General features: G+C 48.5%; 1 protein-coding gene across 4 annotated transcripts in view; it reads right to left on the bottom strand.

Annotated features, from left to right (window-relative positions):
* Nucleotides 1-1,859: 1,859 nt before the first annotated feature.
* The window catches only part of MCM3AP (minichromosome maintenance complex component 3 associated protein), a 79,031-nt gene continuing 65,967 nt past the window's right edge, over nucleotides 1,860-14,923 (bottom strand). For 2 of the 4 annotated variants that reach the window (XM_077830651.1, XM_077830653.1), the window contains 6 exons: nucleotides 13,005-13,395; nucleotides 12,333-12,590; nucleotides 10,836-10,965; nucleotides 7,743-7,940; nucleotides 4,569-4,719; nucleotides 1,860-3,965 (listed from right to left, as the gene is read on the bottom strand). In XM_077830651.1, the coding sequence (XP_077686777.1) occupies nucleotides 3,807-3,965; nucleotides 4,569-4,719; nucleotides 7,743-7,940; nucleotides 10,836-10,965; nucleotides 12,333-12,590; nucleotides 13,005-13,395 (1,287 nt within the window). In that variant the 3' untranslated portion in view covers nucleotides 1,860-3,806. The other 2 variants (XR_013347576.1, XM_077830654.1) reach the window with 2 other exon arrangements.

Genomic DNA, 14,923 nt, shown 5'->3' with positions numbered 1-14,923 from the left:
TGATTTTAACATTCCAGTCATGGGAATCATCCCACCGAGTCTCAGTAATACCAAGTAGATCAAATTTATGCTCATAAATGGGCAATTCTAATTCAAATTCCTCTTGTTTGTTACCCAGGCTCCTAGCATTGGTGTATAAGCAAATAAGTAATTTTTTCTCTTCATGTCCTTCAGTTTCTTGATTTTGGGTTGAGTGCTCAAACCTTCCCCCTCTTTACTCTGCACTCATTACTCATGTCCCTTCAGTTTATCCTCTCCAGCTGAGTACGGTGCTTCTCAGGGCTGAGGGGCTCAGTGTGCTCCAACCAGAGCTGGAGAGAATGGGGGATAGTTTCTAGGCTGGGTGTTCTTGCACCTGTCCTCCTTGCACACAGCCCCTCCTTCCAGAGCCGCATCAGCTTCCTTTAATGACTGTGCACCCAGACTGCACGTGCCATTGGGAAACATTCACTGCAGTGATTTCCAACTATCAGCAGCATCTAAGAGGTCTGTCACGCTGGCAAATAAGCATTGCTTGGCCAGTTCCTATAGCCAGAGGTGCTGGCATTGTACCAGTATATGATGAACAAGTACAACTAGTGCATATGCAAACTTGTTCCAAGTAGATACATTCACAGTGATGGTGGCAACACCGAGGAAGGCTTTATACATGGACTCAGTCTCACAAGAGCGGCAGAGTGCGTGGGGAGCCATGTTTGTCTCCCAGAGCATTCCATACAAAGTGACACGGTTCCAGAACTAAGGTTTTCATAACTGCCAGCTAGCCATGACTTGGGTTCTGGGAGTCAAAGTTGGGCTCGCTTCTTCCCCTTTGTTGTCATCAGTAAGCAAGGTAATGGAGGACAAATCAGGCGCTGAGATGAAACCCCACTGACTCCAAATTACCAGTGATATCATGGTTTACACAGACACAACTGATTTGAGCTTAGTAAGCAACTGTGCATCAGCAGCACGCAGCAGAAGAGAATCCAGCTCACTCTTTCTGAACTGCGTTGACTCCGCGGCACTAACAAAAGCTAATAGATGTGATCATGGCTAGTCACTATATTAGAAGAGACATGACTGCCTACGGAGGGACAGAACTGAGAGTATGAAAGTAGCAGTTACAGAGATGCTTTTCACATCAGGAGTCACACTGGAAGAGTGAGCTGACCATTCACACTCCCCTGAACTCCAGGTGAGGATTAGGAATCCTGAAAACATCACCAGTTGAGACAAACTTAACTGACAGTATTTGGGAAACAATTCAGGCTAAGCCAGGAGCTCTGTCGTGCCAGAGGAATTCAGCTGACATAGGACCGGGGTGGAAGGGAAGGCTTTCTGACAAGTCCTAGGATATTTTTTATTTAAATATCAATTATCAAAATTGATAGAGCTGGTCCAGCTTTCCCTTTTACTTCCCAACACAGCAACACAAACATTTGCAGCATATATTTTAAGATACTTATTTGCTTTATCATCTCTCAGCAATTAGGCATAGTCAACGCACGTAAAACTCTGGGGTATCTTTTTCAAAGGTCTAGTCTATACTGCAAAGTTAGGTCGGCTTTGCAACGTTACTCAGGACTGTGAAAAATTCCACACCCAGTGAAACATAGTAAAGCCAACCTAAGCCTTGGTGTACACACTGCTAGGTCGTTTTCCGTCGATCTAGCTACTGCCTCTCAGAGAGATGGATTCATAACAGTGAAGGAAGAACCCTTTCTGTTGTGTTTACACGACAATGGCACAGCTGCAGCACTGCAATTGTGTCACTGTAGCATTTCTAGTGCAGACATGGCAAGTCTTCAATGCAAAGTAAATGCATTAGATGTAGAGTAAGAAGCATTTTTGTGTAGTGATAAATGTTGACAATACAATTTAAGCCACTCAAAATTTATTATATACATAGGAAGGTTACATTGGTACATAGTTGAAAGCATGATCTCAAAAACAGTGCCAAGGTTTCTTGATTCCATTTTACAGTCTTACAACACTAACTGCAAATGCAGAGCAGATCAACCACAGCATTACCAGCGAGCCATTGCTGAGAGCACAAGGCATGTGGACTGGTTAATTTCATTTTAGTCTGTTTCAAAAATAATCCCAAAGGAGCTCCATGGTCTGCAGGAAGAGTTTACCAGCAAGAACAGCCTTCGAGCACACCCTCCCTTTCCTTTTTTTAAAACCCTCATTTTCCAGTTTTTATCAGCAGATCTTTAACTTAAAAGATAAACCCAAATTTACTATTGGCATTTTAAGGAGAAATGAAAAGCTTTACTTTAAAAAGAGAGACTGGGAAATATGTGGGGACTTGGGAGCAGGGGGGTGAATGCTTGGGGAGCAGGGAGAATTTTAAATACAAACATTTAAATAGGCAACTCCTTTCCGATGGGTGGGCAAGAAGGAGAAGCTGCTCGTTGCTAAACCTGCCAGTAACCATGTTTCAGAATATCTGATCAATCTAAGACTGAAACAATCTGGCTTTCTTACATGAACAAACCCTTCCATTAGAATACTCTCATAAAACACACTCTCCCATGAGTTCACTGCAGATAATACTTTTATGTTAAAATAAAAACGATGCAACTTTCCAAACAAGAACCTCATGAGAAGCTGAGAAACAGCAGCTGCTAAAGAATTCCTCAATGCCCCTGTGCTACTGAAAAACAAAGTCGCATGTGCTCGGTTCTCAGCAGTACACTATTCCACACAAGAGGGAAACCGCTCTTTCAGGACATAGCTGCCATAAACAGTCAACATAACGAAACTTAAGTCACAAAGTACAGAATCCCCTTGCATGGAGCATTATTCAGAGACAACAGTCCAGGAATCTTATGGATTCTTGAGAACAAGAACAATGCTCCAAATGTTTCTTAAACAGGGAGGAGATATTCGTGGGCAGCTAGGAGGCTCAAAAGGCAACTGAACAGTGAATAAAAAACAAGCACACTAGAACAGAACAATTTCCATAAACTACAAACTGCTCAGCCTGTGACTTCTAGCTATATTCTGTGTTTAGATTAGAGTCGCATTGTTCCCTTCTACCTCAGGATCCTCACTGACTTAGGACTAACCAACCTTACGACATTCTTTTAGTGAAACCAAATTGAGCTGCATGATTCCAGCAGAATGGCTCTTCTTCCTGTACACCCACTGGCAGGATTTTATTGTTCTCGTTTCAGCAAAGACCAAAATCCAATCCCAGGCTAAAGTGTTAACTCTGCCAGCCTGGTGGCCTACAGTTTACTCAGCAGCCTTACTCTATTACCAAGAGGGAGCCCACCCAAGAGGCTGGCCGGGCAGGGAGGCTGGCAGTCAAAGAAGGGGGCGGGCTGCTTGGTTTCCCTCACTGTGAAGATGAGCAGATACTGAGCGTCTGGATGGCGGTCAGTCTACCCCTCTCTGCTGGGGCAGTCATGGGACACAAGTGAGGGGAGTTCATAGAAAGGGAACATTAATGTACAGATTGAGCCTGAAGCACTGCTTGTCATGAGGCAACCAGTTCCCCACCTCTGGCACAGAGCAGCTGGTGTGAAGGAATCATGGCGCTGGAGGACCCCAGACAAAACCCAGACGTGGGCTCACAAGAAATGCAGAGCTGGGCAGACGAGGGGCTGTGAGCAGACACCCCCTCTGCTGGGCGAGGGATTGGTGCACAAGATCCATCCCTGTCCAGTGATATGTTGCCACGATTTCTCCCCGGAGGAGAGGCATAGTTTCTAGCATAGGCCCCTGCTGTGGGAACATTTATTGTCTGACCCCACATCCTGGACAACATTCATCGTGAGATCTCTTGCTCCACATGCTGGCTTAGTTAAACATGGTTAAACATCCACCATGTCCCTCAGGGCAGAGAGATGAAGCTCACAGGCGATCTCCTCTTCCTTGTTAGCTCTAATCAGCCGTTTTAAGCGTTTCAGTCTGTCTGACAGAGAGGTTCCTGTCTCCTTCACCAGATGCCCATCTTCCACACGACTTCCAGCCTGTCCAGAAGGAAAGATGTATGACTGTCAAAGAATCACTTGTCCGACAGGAACAAGGGAAAGTTAGCCCTGGAGGGATGTGCCTGTTAAATCCCTCTGCTACCTCTGGAGACAGCCTGGCCTCTGAACCAGCAATCTCCTAGTGGTGCAGGCCAAGCACTTCCCTTCCCAGGAGGATGGGGCATAGCCAGCACTTTCACAACCCATCTCCCACCTTTAACTCGGTGGAGCGGAGTGTTGGCTGGCTGATTCTCTTGCGCCACATCTCAGCTCACAGTTACTATGCACAATAGTAAAGGGGACAGCGACAATGCGATAGGCTGATCAGAAGGACTCATGTTTAAAATCACATATAAACACAAGGCTAACCCTGTGTTTCTGGGAAATATGCTCACAGCAGCCCACTTATCCAGGACAGCTGGAGCCCATCTCCCAGGCAGGCAGAAATTCTCTCTCTCGAGAAATTCACAGACTTGGAATTCTACCATGAAAACCATCTGTTATTCCCATGGCAAGTTCAGGACATCAATCTGTTCAGCGTTTGCTCAGTGCTCTGCAGAGGTAAAGCTCTAATTTCTTGCCAATACATCCATCTCTTTTTACCTGTGCCTGTGGGGACATGGGCGTTCCACTCAGTGGATGGATAACCTGAGGTGTACAGACCAGGCTCTGAGGGAGGTAGAGGGGAAGAGACACAGAGCATGGGAGCTGCTCAGAGTCTTCCGCTAACCACTGGTGTAGCTGCTCCTCAAACCTAGAAAGAAACAAGGTCATAGGCACAAGTCAAACGGCAGCTCGGCTTTATACACCTTGTGCTTTTCTGCCGAAGCATGCACATTCTCTGGGCTGATGTAACCACAGAGGGAAATCAGGTCTGACCGGCAGCCCGAGCACCCCAGGGACAGTGCACAAGTCAGAAGTCCTGGGAGAACAGCATGGCTCAGGAAAGGGGTAACCGCACCACTTCTCTCTCTACATTGCCAGGGCAGGGATGAGCCCCTCAGTTGCCATGAGCCGAGGCAGTTTCTTCAAGGGAGGTTTAAATCGAACAGATCGCTCCTGAAAATGGCACTATGCAGAAGGAAAATCAATAGCTTGTTGGATTCCAAACGAAATGACCATTTCCCCGAATTAACCAGTGAGACTCGTCCAGGCCTGAGTGCAGTGAGCGAGTTCATTCTTAGCAATCCATACAGTGTTTGATTTGGGATTCTCCGCACGTCTCCATTCGAAAGTTTGCAGTCTAAGTTACAGAGACCCATTCAATGCAGTCCTGTTGATGAAGTTCAGAGAGAAGTCGCTGACCCCTTAGTTTACAGACAGTGATGGAAATACAGATGGAGAAAAATGAGAGAACTTCCCCTTAAAATGATCCAGGAGGCAGAGATGAAAGCAGAGCTAACAGCACAAGGAGGGTGGTGTAGAAGGGCAGTTGCCCCACTCCTGTCAAAGGCTAGGCTGACTGGGGAAGCAGCCACAGCTGGGGCCACGCCCCAATCAGGCCACAGCTGGCCCTATAAAAGGGCTGTGAATAGGGTGACCAGATGTCTCGATTTTATAGGGACAGTCCCGTTTTTTGGGTCTTTTTCTTAAATAGGCTCCTATTACCCCCTACCCCCATCCCGATTTTTCACATTTGCTGTCTGGTCAACCTAGCTGTGAGCCAGGAGTTGAGTCAGTCTCTCTCTAGCTCTGGAGAGAGAAGGACCTAGCTGCCTGCGAGAGAAGGGTATCTGAGGCAGAGCAGTGCTGGGGAAAGGCAAGGGGAGCTGGGGAGCTCCAGCCTGGTAACTCCCAGGCTGCAGGCCTTGTGCAAGGCCTAAGGAAGGTACTGGGCCTGCCGAGGTACAGTCCGGGGTTAGGAAGAGGCAGCTGGTCCAAACCCCCCTTGCCAGTGATGAGAGGCCATTACAGACTGCAGTCTGCCCCAGTGAGCAGGGGCTAGATGACGACCGGCAGTAGCCACTGAGGCAAGATGGAGTTTAGAGAGTTGGGGATTCCCCTGGGAGGGGAGACCCAGGCTGTGGGTTACTGCTGGGGCAGAACCCCGAAGTAAGAGGCACCGGGGTCCGGGAGGGACTCGGGGGCCAGCGGCAGGTGAGCCACCGGCAGGCAGAGGGCGCTCCGGGCTGGAATCGAGCTAATTCCCAGGATCACCAGCAGGAGGCGCCACGCCGGTGAGTCATCTCATCGCTACAGGTGGGTTCTGCTTGTAATCAATCATTCCATCCATCATGTTCTGAACTCACACAGTGTGGCTCAATTCAAGCAAAGCGCACTGCAGAAAAAGCTGCAAGGAAAAAATCCCCTGTAAAACGGCTAATCTGAAAATCAGCCCCCTTCTTCCCACTCACCCTGAGAAAAGGCATCAATCCAATCAGGACTCCAACAGCCGAGCAGGGGTAGGCAGCACACCCCAGAGACACTGACTGTCCACGCCAGCATAGGTAGATAAGAGGGGAAGGGAGAACACCTGATGCTAGAACAGATGCTCATACACCAGCTTTGATACCAATAGATCCTAAACTGCATACAGTAACACCTCACTTGGCAAACCTTAGCAAATGACACATGACAACCATCAGTTTAGCTGGGTAGAGTCACTCCGGAAGAACAAAAAAGCAGTGCTCAGAATCAGGATTAGCAATGCCCCTGGAGGAATCCACATTCTTGGGGTATTACTTAGCTATCAGATCAGAGTTCAAGTTATTGGCTTCCTCAAAGCAATGAAAGATGCCAAACCCTGGGAACTTTTAGAGAAATGGATCCCTTCAGTTAAGCAAGGGAAACAGCCCAATGTACTATCTAACCTGTTCCAGGATCCCGGACAGAAAAGGTCAGTGAGAGAGAACAGGGACATACATTCACCTTCTCCTGATCTCCCAGACAAGGAACTGCACATGGCAAGGTGAAGTGACAGGGGCAATGTACAGAGCACTCTGCCCTTACCCTAGAAATCCCTTCCAACTGACTGACGTGCAGCATGGAGCGCTCCCACCGGTCAAACAACCCTTCCCTGTGTCTGGCACAGTGGCGCTAGTGCTTCACCCACTAAGACAAGACACGTCATTGTGGAGGGCCTTGCTTTGGGATCCAGCCTCAGGTGTCAAACTGTCCCCATAGCTACAGAGGAGGGCTGGAAGAACAGCTGAAGGCCTGGCCTGATGACTGGCACAACGGCATGCAATAGCATGAGGGCTTGTGCTGAGATTTGGTTGGTAGGATCACACCTTTCAAAGAATCCTGGGTTAAGCTTTGTGATTTCACTCCTGGTACCCTCCGGGCTCATGGAAATTCCGGCTCCTCTGTTGCCCTCAGCCTCGCTATAGTACTGATGGTCTGACTGTTGGTGGCAGCCATTGGCTGGATCTCAAACCCCACAGTGCCCACGTTATGATGTTTCTGAACCCCAGGAACGGCCCTAGCTGTTTTGCTGGCCAGGGCAGAAAACATTTTTGGCACCCACCTCCCAAGCAGCTGAAGGGAGAAAACAGTTGAGCACCCGCAAGGAATGGGTGCCCATGGTCTGCTTGCCTGCCCTCTAGAACCAGCCCTGTTTCTGACAGCCGAGGAGAGGAGTGGGAGAGGGAAGGAGGACACAGCAGCTTTATGCAAAGGAGAGATTGTCAGCAATAATCTGGGTTCCTCCATGAAACCACTAAACCTCAGCTCCATACAACAGAGAAGCCAAAACTCTGTTCATGAACCCCAGCACCCTGCAAAGCCATCAATGAGTCTGCTAGGAAAAGGGTCTGTGCAGCTGTTCCTGTCACTTACCTCCTGTGCTCTCTCTTCTCCAGCTCCAGATTAGCAGCCAGGCGCTCTGGGAGGCGCTCCTGGGCCGAGGCCACGTGTGTTAGATCTGCTGCACTAGGAATCCTCGTTTCTTGATCCCCCAGCCCGACGACATGCTCAGTTTGAGGCGGCAAAATGGGATAATGTTTTGCAAATGACTGAGGAGAGCATATCCTTGACCTGGAAAAGGAAAGTATTTTAGAGGGAGGGAGGAAAGCCAAAGCCAGTATGCTCCTGGCTGCCTGGAATTCAGAAATAGCAGAACTAAGGAAATAATCACATTTGCTGGGGATGAAATCCCCCTGTATGGAGGGTTCATCACGAGGCCTCTGCATCACCTACATGCCACTTAGGCCCTGAAAATAAAGCGTACATGGGAATTGAGTGGGGCAAGGAGTTTCTGGGCCCCAACACAGGAGTGGGTTTCACTGAAGGAAAGATACCCCTGAGGCAGCACACGCTACTTGGACTCTAAGGCCATGTCTATGCTACAAACGTATGTTAGAATCATAGAATCATAGACTATCAGGGCTGGAAGGGACCTCAGGAGGTCATCTAGTCCCACCCCCTGCTCAAAGCAGGACCAATCCCCAACTAAATCATCCCAGCCAGGGCTTTGTCAAGCCTGACCTTAAAAATACCTAAGGAAGGAGATTGTTGACTCAAGCTACGAGGGCATACAGCCTCCACGGTTAGTACAGCGCTAGTGTGGGTGCGAACTTGGTGCCATCTGTCAACGGCGCACGTACTTGTCAGGAGTGCTTGTGTCGATGCAGACTGCAGGGCACCATGGGTAGGTACCTCAGTGTGCAACTCACCACCGTTCAGTGCCCTGTCTTTGGGGAAGTTTTGGCAATGCATGGTGGGGCTAAACGAGTCACGCAGGGGTCTGCTTCCCAGTTTGCAACAGTCTCTGTTCCATAATATTGTCCATTTCCCATAATTTTTGCACCTTTTTAAAAAATGCCACAAACCCGTGTGGCCTCTCTCACTGTCTGTCATCTCTGACAGACGCATGGAGCCCGCACAGCTCTGCACTACTGTCATGAGCATCGCGAGCACAGGACGCACGATCCCGGAGTATTTGCAGAGCTGCAAGAACCATCGAACCAGTGGAGAACATGACAGTTCCTTGGAGGACAGATGGCTGTGGGACATAGCGCAAACTAATTCAAGGCTGTTGGTGGCATTCATGGAGCCACTTCACCTGCATCAGGCTCACCCATGCTCGACTGGCTGGACTCAGTGGAGCCAAAAACAGGTCCTGGCTCACTCCACGGCTGGATCCTCTGGTCGCCTGTCCCGCACACTCCTCCTCTTCCTTACCAACCACCACTTCCTCCTCGCTGTTCACTGCAGGGGCCTATGACTTGGGCTCCTCGGAGGTATCCACGATGCTGTGAGGTGACGGTGGTTGGGTCTCTGCCAAGTATGACATGCAACTCTTTGTAAAAGTGGCAGGTCTGCAGCTCCACACCGGATCGACTGTTGACCTCCTTGGCCTTCAGGTAGGTCTGCTGCAGCTTCTTGGCTTTCTCACGGCACTCCTGCTGGTCCCTGTCATACCCCTTCTCCTGCATCCCCAAAGCAATCTGCTTGTAGATGTCTGAACGTTTCTTCACCCGGTTCAGAGCTGGGTCAGCACAGCCTCTTCTCCTGACAGGTGCAGGAGAGCCAATATCTCCTGACTACTCCAGGCAGGAGCGAGTCTGGAGCATGTAGCCAGCATGGTCAGCTGGTCAGTTGAACTCAACAATGGAGGGCTATTCAGTGTGCTCGCTAAGCCAGACAATCAGCAAAAGGAATTTCAAAAATCGGTGGGGCTTTAAATGGTGTCGGGGAAGGGGAGGTTCCAGTCTCCGTGACCCCTGGGCAGTGGAGTTCACAATGGTGACCAGAGAAGTCAGTGTGGCGCATTGTGGGATAGCTGCTGGAGGACAGTTAAGGTTGATGTAAGTATCAGTGTCTGCACTCACCCTGTGTTGACTAAAGTACATTGACCGTGCCTCTATGCCGCTCAGGGAGGTGGTGTTACTCTGTCAGCGTAAGGGGGTGCTTACATTGGTGGGAGACAAATTTAAGCACAGACACGCGCACAACTGCCATACATTGATCTCACTTTGTAGTGTAGAACACACCTGAGGGCAGCCAGCGCTCTGATGAGAAACACTAGCCACTGGCTTCATCCTATGCCTTCTGGAGACAGCAAGACAGTGGTGAGTAGGTTGCTAGAGGCTCGCTCCTCTAGAGGGATACTACCCGCCCCAGACACCAGCTCTGTGCCCCTGACACACTTGCTCCTACAGGCAGCTCCTCTGGCTCTTTGCTTACCAAAGGGCCCTTTCCCACTCCATCCTGCAAGCCAGGGACAGAGCCTCCTCTGGAGCGCAACTGCTGGGAAATACAGTTACAATAAGGGATGTGAATAAAAAGCAGCTTTTGATCCAGGCTGACAACAGCACAATGGGACCCTGCCTTCCAACATTTCATTAAAGGCATTCACTCTTCTGAATAGGCCAAAGAGCCCTGGTGCTGCAAGACACAACTTGTAATTAATTTTGATGGAGAAGAAAGCACAGACGGCTCCTTTACGCCCAGCACAGACTGTAACAGACATGTAACAGACACTGACACTGGACAGAATGGTGACATACCATTAGCATGCGATCAAGGCTTTTACCATCGTGATATAGAAGGTCACCAGACCCCCAGTTAACATTCTCTTCCTCCATATTTTGTGCAGCCAGAAGCAAATCATTTCATGTTTAGCAAGAGTTAAAATGCTTTCATATATTTCATCGTAAGACATGAGAGAAGCTTTGGAAAACCCTAACAAGTCTGCACTGTGATCTCTGGATAGGGCTGTAATATAGTGTGTCTCTCCAAAGAAAGTATCCCTTTTTCATTATAGAAATATGAAGAGCATTGGGAAAATAAAAAACCCACCCTATGCAATCATGAAGACACTGTGCAATTTCCCAGTGTGTACAGTGCCTACTCAACTAGTGATGTCAGTGCAATTTATGAAGATATAGTCATGCTATTTATCATGACAAATTTAAAAAATCATCTTGCCTTGTGTGTCCCTTCTGGATCTCCTTCTGCGTTTGCAGTCTGGCCTGCTCCCATGAAAAAGGAAGAGTGAAGGTTTTTAAATGTTCCTCAAAGAAATAGACATATATCTGGCCATCTTCACTCACTGCTTCTACACACCAACAAACATGAAAAATCTAGTCAGGATCAATACAGGCTTTCAGCTTCAAGAGAAATACAACATTAAAACATAGCTCATGGAAATTGTGCCTTACGTTTTGGAGATTTCAAGGAATTAGATCTGTTGAATAGACAGAACTTGCAGTAGTGTGCCTTTTGGGCCTGATTCAATATCCAGGAAATTCCAGATCGGATTGTTGGGGATTACTGTAAAATATTGCTTTATCTTCACTTTTAACACCCCAGTGCACCCAACCCCACAATGTGCAAGGCATGAACATTCAATTCAGCAACAGATATTTTTACACTGAAATGAAGACTGGTGTTTCTCATGCAGAAAACACCTTTTACATTGAATCCATCTGCAATTTCTCTGGAAGGAGTTTGGCCCAAGGAGATTTGTGCCTCAACTCCTCTCACCAGTAATGCTTATTCATAGCAACAGGTTTTACTGGTTTATGTAAAACTAACAAGTCGCCAGAGTTTACCCACCTGCTTTAAACCTTCAGCTGAGATGTGTCGGCCGAGTACTCTCAGACACCCTGAAAAGTAATCATCAGCCCTCTCAAGCCTGCTCTATTTGCAACAGTCTGCACATCTTTCAGGGAGGATATTTACATCTAGGCACCACAGTACACCCATGAGTTCAGTCTTTCTGCATTTAGCTTAACACATTGAACAACCATCCACATTTTGTCCTTATTTCTGTTTGCTGGAATATGGCAAAACAGTGATACTACTAATTCTAAGGGTGTGCTAATATTATTAGATATCCATCATCAATTCTCAGAGCACATCCTCAATGCCTGAACCCAGGAGTCAGATTTCAGGGATGCATGACAGATGAATGGTCACTGGCAACATGTCTGAGCGAGAGCTGAACAATGTCACTGGGCAAAACAATGCCTGGCAATTTCAATGTTGGGGCCAAATTCTGACCCCAGATAGGTGCATGAAGCCTCTAGTAATTTGAATGGATCTAAGTGTATGAGGCCAACACTGGCTTATACATTAATCGGATTTGCACTAGACTAGAGAGGTTCTGAACATATTCTTCCATGCAAGCATGAGGAGCAATGCTGGGCAGAGTTCTAGCTTGCCATGGGCTCAGGAAGAGAAAGTCCCATGGCTGGCCAACGGATGTGCAGCAAATGCAAATGCACCCACAATCATCCCACTGCTAAGAGCAGCGGGAATGATGGGGAGCCAGCCCTCCCAGAGAACATGCCATGCTAATGCTATACACTGCCTCTGGAGACCATGGGGATGGGCCCGCAAGCTATGCTGTGTTAAATGTAACAGAACAAGAGAGCAGTATGTAAAAAAGCACAGACCAACCCACCCCAGAACACTGAATACCTGGTATGACAGGCAGCCGGGGGGGTTTCCAGTCTCTCAGTTTATGATCAATGCACAGCACAAAGATCTCATCCCAGGGGATTTCGTCAACAGCAGGTCCATCATCTCCTGAGCTGGCAAACAGCCTGCCCCGCCATTTGCAATAGGTTCTGCTCAGCAGGTTCTCCACTTGAGACTGGAGTATCGGCTGGGTCTGGGGAGAGCTGGCGATCTGGGACACGTACTGGAAAATCATGGAGCAGACAGGACGCCAGGGAGCTGGACAAAAACAGCATACGCAACTGGTTAGCATAATCTCCACTGAGTAACTGTTTGCACTGGGAACTACAGTCAGGGAGGAGCAGCAATGGCCAGTCCACCGCACCGCGGGGAAGGCTTCCCCAAACTCAGCTCTGCTGATACACCTCAGTCTGAACCTGCTGCAATCTCCTCCCTCCAGGGCTGGGCCTACTCTGAGCAAAGATCAGGATCATGCTAATGTGCATAATGCACGAGACACATGCACTCAGGCTACAGAACAATCATGAGATTTATGGCTAGATTTTGATACAAAAAGACTGAAACACACTTTAAATGTAAGGGGAGAGACATTTGTTGGCAAAGGGACAGACTTTGTATCCTGACACTAAAACGTCTTGAGATGCAGCTTTCTGCCCAGTGCAAACTACATACCCCCTTGAGGAGGAAGGTCCATATGCGGGATCTGGAAGGACAGCACGGCCTTCCTCAGCCAGCCCAGGTGATCCAGTGTGTTCCACTGGAGATGAGGAAGCAGCCGATTGCCGCCAGGCTCCACGAACTCAGTGACAGGCCAGGACTGGTCACAGAGCTGTTCTGAGGAAACCACCCCAGACAGGAACTGCAGGACGCTGTTGTACAGCTCAATGATAGCGCTGGGCTCTTGGGAGGGCAGGCCAGCCAAACGCCTCTGCCTCTGGTCATGGTAGAAGCGCCCGCTGAACTCACGGCTAAGCCCATCCTCGATGAATTGCTGGAGGGTCTGGCAGCCGAGCTCTGGGGAGCTGGGGCACTGGGAAAGCAGCCATCGCACTGCCTCAGAGAGCTATGGCACAAACGTTGACAGAACAAACCAGTCAGCCAGGCCGCTTTAGAAGCTCTGCTCAATATTAACTAGTGACACTACGGACTCAATCCTGCAGCCCCATTGGCTTCGTAGTCCATGGTACAATGCGAACAAATCCCACAGCAACAACTGTGACATTCACAGCAGCAATTGCTAAATTTTGCGGCACCATTGATTTACTCTACCTCCATGAAACAACCTTAATTCCCACCCCACACAAGCACACCATGATCAGAGCTGAAAACAGATGTTGGCACAGAATCCATTGATAACTGTTCCCAACTGATGATTTCCAGATTGGGGTTTGGCATTCTGCTTTCCAGGCACCTTGGCTCCACTCCCTGAGCCTCGGCCCTGGTGACCGGATTAGTCTGCAGTTCCCCATACAGGAAGAAGTTCTCTGATAGCAAAGGGCTCTGGAAGTCAAAAGTATTATGAGACCCAGTGGCTGAAAGTTGAACTCAGCCAAGGTGACAATGGAAATAAAGGTGCAGATGTAAAGAAAAGATAATTTAGCCACTGGGACAGATCAGCACTTGGCAGCACGTCAGTCTCATAATCTGAAGTTCAAGCCTCAGAGAGGGCAATTGTTTTAGGGGGGAGAGATAACTCAGTGGTTTGAGCATTGGCCTGCTAAACCCAGGGTTCAATCCTTGAGGGGGCCATTTAGGGATCTGGGGCAAAAACTGGGGATTGAGCAGGGGCTTGGACTAGATGATCTCCTGAGGTCCCTTCCAACCCTGATTTTCTATGATTCTATGATCAAAGTTTGTGGCAGATTCTCTGTCACTTGGAGTCTGTAAATCCAGAAGGAGTGTCTTTCCTAAAGACAGACTCTATCTTAACCTAAGCTCCTGGGCTTCATATAGGAACCATTGGGTGGCTTCCTCTGGCTTGTGTTACAGAGAAGGATAGACTAGATGTCCTAACGGTCCTTCTAGACTCAGAGTGTATTATTCTGTGTAAAATGCAGACTGGAAGAACAGGAAATGTACTGGGTACATTCTGACCCCTTTAGGCTCTGTTATGGAAGTGGCCAGACAAAGACCTAACACCACACTAGTTCCCCTTCCTCTGTGTGGGGGGAAGGACCAAAGCACCCCTCCCATTTAATGTAGAGGGTACTGGAAGGTGAACAGAGTATGCAGAACAACCAGCTGAGTACAACCTGCACAGGGCCCTTTCCAGCTCAGGACCCAAGTCCTAAGGAACACTGACACTTTCCGAGTACACACAAGGTCGTTACAAGGAGGAGGGAGAAGAATTGTTCTCCTGAACCTCTGAGGACAGGACAAGAAGGAAGGGGCTTAAATTGCAGCAAGGGCGGTTTAGGTTGGACATTAGGAAAAACTTCCTAACTGTCAGTGTGGTTAAGCACTGGAATAAATTGCCCAGGGAGGTTGTGGAATCTCCATCATTGGAGGTTTTAAAGAGCACGTTAGATAAACACCAGTTAGGGATGGTCCAGATTATAGTTAGTCCTGCCATGAGGGCAGGGTCTAGACAG

The sequence above is a fragment of the Eretmochelys imbricata genome, chromosome 11 (genome assembly GCF_965152235.1).
Source record: "Eretmochelys imbricata isolate rEreImb1 chromosome 11, rEreImb1.hap1, whole genome shotgun sequence".
Classification (NCBI taxonomy): Eukaryota; Metazoa; Chordata; order Testudines; family Cheloniidae; genus Eretmochelys; species Eretmochelys imbricata.
The sequence above is the reverse complement of the archived record's forward strand: the minus strand, read 5'-3'. Positions and strand labels throughout refer to the sequence as shown.